Raw genomic sequence first — 7500 nt, 5'->3', positions numbered from 1 at the left:
GTCTGTATGCATACGAGTGTGTGTGTGTGTGTGTGCGCGTATGTTTGAAAAGTTGTGCAGTTATCACATGAAATATTTAATTTCTCACCTCACTGTCCATGTTGAGGTCAGGGTCATTACGGATGCCGTCACCATAGCCGTCGTCCCAGGCAGTACGAGACTGCCCACTGGATGGTCGGTTACTCATTGGAACCAAATAAATCTAGAGAAAGAGAGTAAACAAACAATCTTTGTCACATGACATGTACTTTTATAGTTTGAGTCTGACAACAATTTGATGTCTCCATCCATCCAGCTAGACTAGAACACCAGAATCTCATCAGTTCAAGCATTTTCGTATCTCACGTTTCCTCAAAAGATCATTTTCACTGTGATTCCAGAAAGAGGACATTTATCTCTGATATTTATAAATTGAAACCATTCGATAATTTCAGAATCATTGTCAAGCATGTTCGTTCAGTTTGGAAATTCCATGGAAATGCACTTCAAAGTTCTTCACATTTATCTAAATTCTCTGGACGATGAGCTGGGACCGAACATAACATTCTGTATAAATCATTACTTGATGGTCTTTTTCAGATACAGAAAAGTGAGTGGAGCAGGCCCTTATCTTGATAACAACAAGAAATGAAGTGAGTTGGAAAGTGCCAGAAGACAACAGAGAATAAAAACTTCACGGCAGCGAAGTCGAGTCACGATCTCCCCGGCCAGGCGGATTTGTCGTACCAGTAAGGTCATGGGTTCGAGCCCCCACCGCCAAGTTTTTATTCTCTTTTGTCTTCTGGCACTTTCCTACTCACTTCATTTCTTGTTAGACGTCTATTATCTGTTTCAGATAGCAACCAGGCAGCACCGAATGACTTAAAATTAACGGAGTGACTATTTTCACCGTACGGTGAAAATAGTGTGTCAGGCTATTTTAACCGTATGATGATAATAGCATGACAGACTATTTTCACCGTATGTATTAGCCAATCATAAGCCAGGAAACGAACTGTGACATAGTAGCCATTAGAATTCGATCCGATATCATTTTCTTCAGACGAGTTTAAAAAAAGAAAAAGTTTGCTGAGAACAAAAGCTAGGGAGGCCTCCCAAAAGCTCCTCGTTATAGCATAACTTTCAATTTGTAATTTCACTTTGGACCTTTTGTCAGACGTTTATTTATTCAATTTGTCATCATTTAGAACAAACCTTGATAGATTTGTGAAAGTTTAAAATTTCCCAATTTGAGCATTGTTTGCTTCTCTGCCACCATTTTGATTTGTCAGGTTTTGAAAGGCAGTGCAAAGCAGTCTGAGGGTTGTTTTTTTTGTTGTTTCTATTAGGGATAGCTAGAGGTCGTTTGTTTTTCCTATTAGGGGTAGTTAAAGGTACTGGGTTGTATTTTTTCTTAGGTAAAATAAGTCTCCCACACTATTATCACCGTACAGTAAATATAGCCTTCCACACCATTATAGTGAATATAGTCTCCCACATTATCACCGTACAGTAAATATAGCCTTCCACACCATTATAGTGAATATAGTCTCCCACATTATCACCGTACAGTAAATATAGCCTTCCACACCATTATAGTGAATATAGTCTCCCACATTATCACCGTACACTGAATATAGCCTTCCACACCATTATCACCGTACACTGAATATAGCCTTCCACACCGTTATCACCGTACACTGAATATAGCCTTCCACACCATTATCACCGTACACTGAATATAGCCTTCCACACCATTATCACCGTACACTGAATATAGCCTTCCACACCGTTATCACCGTACACTGAATATAGCCTTCCACACCATTATCACCGTACACTGAATATAGCCTTCCACACCATTATCACCGTGCCGTACGGTGAAAATAGTCTCCACGCTGTGATTATCCCAAGACACCTCCCCAGATAACCAAATTTCGTTATTCCCAGACACATATTTGAAACGCCGCTCTTTTAAACAATTATCCACCTTCCAGAATATGGAATGATTCCAAATGCACATAGAAATAAGGAAAGTTAATAAAATATATCTATAAAAATAAAAACTTAAATTAACCAACACTAAATCAGTTGTTACTACATATACACAATATGCGTCGACCTCGAAGTGGGTGTCATGGCCGAATGGTTTAGTCGTCTGCCCTGGAAGTTTTACCAGAATTGACGTTGTAGGTTCGAATCCTGGTTCCGCCACTTATTTTTTAAATTAAAAAACTTTTTTTTTTTAATTCCGTCTTCTTTTTACAGATCGTTGCAAGGGATAAATGTCCCATCCATCCCCCCCCCCCCCCCTCCTACCTCATTTTTTTTTTTTTTTTTTTGTGTGCGAGTCTATTCTTTTCTTCTTTTTGTTTGACCTTTTGTTCCGTTTCTGAGCATGAATGTCTTAAAATTGTTTTTATTTAAAAAATAATTATTGTTTGTTTTTTTCTCCTCTATCTGACCATTTGGCCGTTCTCTCAATATTTCTGTTTGTTTGCCTTTTAATTATTTATCCTTTTTAGACACTTTTTGAGATCGAGTGGGGACGAATATGACAATTTGCTAGAAACTAGAAAGGAACTAAGAGAGAGAGAGAGAGAGAGAGAGAGAGAGAGAGAGAGAGAGAGAGAGAGAGAGAGAGTTAAAAAAAAAAAGAGGTGGGGGGAGGATGGATGGGACATTTATCCCTTGCACCGTTCTGTAAAAAGAAGACAGAATGTTAAAAAAAAAAGTGGTGGAACCAGGATTTGAACCCGCATCGTCGCTTCTGGTAAAACTTCCAGGGCAGACAACTAAACCATTCGGCCATGACAGCCACTTCGAAGTCGACGCATATTGTGTATATAATATGTAGTAACAACTGATTTAATGTTGGTTAATGTTATGTTTTTATAGATATTTTATTAACTTTCCTTATTTCTATGTGCATTTGGAAACATTCCATGATATTCTGGACTGTGGATCAGTGGATAGGCCTAATTGTTTAAAAGAGCGGAGTTCCAAATATCTGTCTGGGAATAACGAATTTTCATTATCCCCAGACAGGTGTCTGGGGATAATGACAGCCATAGTCTCCAACAACAAACACAAACCAGGCTGTCGTCGGGACCGGGACATTACTTTTACTTGAGGTTTAATTCTAATTCTAAATCTTAACCGATTCTTCAATGTTGTCTGTGTCAGATTTTCACTGAGATTCTTGGAAAAGACGTTTTCATTTTCATTTAAAAATAGACGTCTAGAAATAATTCAGACTTCAAGTTCTGAAGTTCAAGGCCTGCGATTTGTTGAAATTTTATGCATACTTGACTCATGTTTTTCAAATCTGACAAAATGAGACGTTGCTACTTGACTACAACTACAACTTCACGACTCCTACTTAATTTTGGCGTATCCTCATTGAAAACGTTATGATTATAATTATCCGTGGTGACAAGAGAGGACAGCAACTTTTGCACACAATCGAAAACCAGCAGACGAACTTGAATCAACACAACACTATCTAGACGGATTTATACCTATTGGTTGTTGTTACCTTTTCTAGTTAATCTAATTGAATCACGTCTGCTGCTGTTTTCTGTCTGTTGAATTCAAGAATAAAACCGTTTTGTTTTTTTAATTCAACCAAACTTGTTCTTGTATACTCATTACCAAATATGGTGTTTAAAAACTTTTGTTGAACTTTTTCAACTCATCAGTTCCAAATTCTCTGACCTGACCTCAATTTCCTTTTTTTTTGTTGTTGCCCTCGAGATATTCTTCACCTTTCGAGATTTGGACGAGGGTTTAAAATTAATAATTTTCAATGTAAGAGACGTAACTCATGAATTTTCGTGATAATTTAATTCTTGCCAGAGTTATCCATATATAAATATTTTAAAATAATATTTAATTCAATGTTTTATTTTTCTGTTTGAATCATGAATTGGTAGGAAAACGGCTATGTAGTCTTGTAGTATAACAGTCGCTTTCATATCGGTAGGTCCTGGGTTCGAGCCTCGCTCGGCGCATAGTTGAGTCCTTGGAAAAGGCTCTCTACTCACATTCTCGCGCCGTACTCAGGTGTAAAATGAGTACATGGCGTACTCTATCGGGGAAAAGAATGTAATACCGCCTATCAGGCGTCATGTTCTGCATGTTACGTGTTGGTCAGAGACCCTTAGTAAAGCGCTTTGAGCTCGTTTTGTGGATATTGCTCTATATGAAAACTCAAGTTTAAGACAACGATACTCGGATTGTTATAAAATTTCAATATTATATTTAATATTCATATCTGCCTATCAATTATATAATTTATTCATCTATTCATTTGTTTATTCATTATTTATTCATTTTTATACGTTTATTTTTTAATTTTATAAAATGTCATCCATATCCACTCATTTTTGTGGGTTCTTATTTTTTATTTATTTAATTTTTAAATATTAAAAAAAAATTTATTCATTTTTGTTGTTGTTGCTTTTTGTTTGTTTGTTTGTTTGTTTGTTTGTTTGTTTGTATGTTTGTTTGTTTGTTTGTCTGTTTGTTTGTTTGTTTGTTTGTTTGTCTGTTGCTGAGTCATTCCTCGATATTGTCTTGGGAAATTTCTCAAACCAAAGACACGAGCCATTTTAAGAACGATGAAATTTAAAAAACCGTCCATAATTCGTGAATCTAGCACCAGACACGTTAATCTGCGATTCACAACTCATAACAATATAATGTGAATGAAGTAACTCCTACTTTACTATACTCATTTTTTTTATTCTAGTGGTTATTTCCCTTAGACCGTTATACGTTAATTGATCGATTATCGTTTCGTTTCCCATTTGATCCATGATTTTTATTATGCTTATCATTTTCTACGTTTGTTGTTGTTGTTCCCTCGCGAGAAAAGGCGAGATGTCCGTCCATTTTCAGTAATAAATTCATAATCCAACGATCAATATCGATCCCAACTGTTTATACTTTTTATTTTAATATCGATATGGACCAACCAACAACAATATCCACTAAACGTGCTCAAAGCCCTTTATAAGGGGTCCCTGGTCAACAGCAACGCTTAACATATGTAGGATGTTACAAGACGCCTGTTAGGCGATATTACAATATTTTTCGGACAGAGACAACGCTGTTAACGGTCAGGTACTCATTTTATATATGAGTACGGTGAGAGAATGTGAGTGAAGAGCCGTTTCCAAAGACTCAACTAAGCGCCGAGCAAGGCTCGAACCCAGGACCTTCTGATCCGAAAGAGAGTGTCATACCACAAGACCACATAGCCATACAACATAACCTGAATTAATCCCTTCTACCATCTGTGGAACGACCACTAGCACGGTCACCAATATTTCTCTACCATCTTTGGGACTACCACTAGCACGGTGACCAATATTTCTCTACCATCTTTGGGACTACCACTAGCACTGTCACCAATATTTCTCTACCATCTTTGGGACTACCACTAGCACGGTCACCAATATTTCTCTACCATCTTTGGGACTACCACTAGCACGGTGACCAATATTTCTCTACCATCTTTGGGACTACCACTAGCACGGTCACCAATATTTCTCTACCATCTTTGGGACTACCACTAGCACGGTGACCAATATTTCTCTACCATCTTTGGGACTACCACTAGCACGGTGACCAATATTTCTCTACCATCTTTGGGACTACCACTAGCACGGTGACCAATATTTCTCTACCATCTTTGGGACTACCACTAGCACGGTCACCAATATTTCTCTACCATCTGTGGAACGACCACTAGCACGGTCACCAATATTTCTCTACCATCTGTGGAACGACCACTAGCACGGTCACCAATATTTCTCTACCATCTTTGGGACTACCACTAGCACGGTGACCAATATTTCTCTACCATCTTTGGGACTACCACTAGCACGGTCACCAATATTTCTCTACCATCTTTGGGACTACCACTATCACGGTGACCAATATTTCTCTACCATCTTTGGGAATACCACTAGCACGGTCACCAATATTTCTCTACCATCTTTGGGACTACCACTAGTCACGGTACCAATATTTCTCTACCATCTTTGGGATACCACTAGCACGGTACCAATATTTCTCTACCATCTTTGGGACTACCACTAGCACGGTGACCAATATTTCTCTACCATCTTTGGGACTACCACTAGCACGGTGACCAATATTTCTCTACCATCTTTGGGACTACCACTAGCACGGTCACCAATATTTCTCTACCATCTTTGGGACTACCACTAGCACGGTGACCAATATTTCTCTACCATCTTTGGGACTACCACTAGCACGGTCACCAATATTTCTCTACCATCTTTGGGACTACCACTAGCACGGTGACCAATATTTCTCTACCATCTTTGGGACTACCACTAGCACGGTCACCAATATTTCTCTACCATCTTTGGGACTACCACTAGCACGGTCACCAATATTTCTCTACCATCTGTGGAACGACCACTATCACGGTCACCAATATTTCTCTACCATCTTTGGGACTACCACTAGCACGGTGACCAATATTTCTCTACCATCTTTGGGACTACCACTAGCACGGTGACCAATATTTCTATACCATCTTTGGGACTACCACTATCACGGTGACCAATATTTCTCTACCATCTTTGGGACTACCACTATCACGGTCACCAATATTTCTCTACCATCTTTGGGACTACCACTAGCACGGTCACCAATATTTCTCTACCATCTTTGGGACTACCACGAGCACGATCACCAATATTTCTCTACCATCTTTGGGACTACCACTAGCACGGTCACCAATATTTCTCTACCATCTTTGGGACTACCACTAGCACGGTCACCAATATTTCTTTACGATCTTTGGGACTACCACTAGCACGGTCACCAATATTTCTCTACCATCTTTGGGACTACCACTAGCACGGTCACCAATATTTCTCTACCATCTTTGGGACTACCACTAGCACGGTCACCAATATTTCTCTACCATCTTTGGGACTACCACTAGCACGGTCACCAATATTTCTCAAATCAAATGTCCACCAAATTCAATATCCATTACGACATTTCGAAAAGATACTTTTAATAAAATTAACAAATCCATTCAGAATCAAAATATGTGAAATGGTTTTATCTATCATGTGTGCGTGGTCTGTCTGTGTGTGTGTGTGTGGGGGGGGGGGGGGGTATTTCTGTATTTCAATGGTTGCCTTGTGAGGTATATGATACTCGCCTTCTGACCAATTGGTCTACGGTTCAAGTGCTGCAAGTCATTGTAAAAAAGCTCTTAACTCACATTCTCTCACCGTATTCAGGTGTAAAATGAGTACTTGTCCGTTAACAACGTCATTTCTGTCGCGAGTAACAAAAGCGTAATATCGCCAAAACTAACAGGTGTCATGCATGACTCGTCCATGTTAAGTGTTGCTTTTGGCTAGGAACAGCTTGTAAACGGTCTTGAGCACGTTTAGTTGATATTAATTTTCATACATGCTCAATGATAGGTATATGATCTCAAATAAATACACATTGAGTATTAAG

The 7500-nt window shown here is 38.8% G+C and overlaps 1 protein-coding gene across 2 annotated transcripts in view; it reads right to left on the bottom strand.

Moving 5' to 3' along the window:
- LOC144972214 (polycystin-2-like) overlaps positions 1 to 7500 on the bottom strand; it is a 60386-nt gene that overhangs the window by 52548 nt on the left and 338 nt on the right. Inside the window, exons 1-2 of one of the 2 annotated variants that reach the window (XM_078913237.1) lie at positions 3518 to 3730; positions 89 to 202 (exon numbers count right to left, since the gene is read on the bottom strand). In XM_078913237.1, coding sequence (XP_078769363.1) covers positions 89 to 187 — 99 coding nt within the window. In that variant the 5' untranslated portion in view covers positions 188 to 202; positions 3518 to 3730. Of the gene's footprint in view, positions 1 to 88; positions 203 to 3517; positions 3731 to 7500 lie in introns of those variants that run through there. The other variant, XM_078913238.1, reaches the window with a different exon arrangement.

The sequence above is a fragment of the Berghia stephanieae genome, chromosome 5 (genome assembly GCF_034508935.2).
Source record: "Berghia stephanieae isolate SIO BIC M18660-M18661 chromosome 5, UCSD_Bste_1.3, whole genome shotgun sequence".
NCBI lineage: Eukaryota > Metazoa > Mollusca > Gastropoda > Nudibranchia > Aeolidiidae > Berghia > Berghia stephanieae.
Note: the sequence above shows the minus strand (reverse complement) of the source record. Positions and strands in the feature narration are given on the sequence as shown.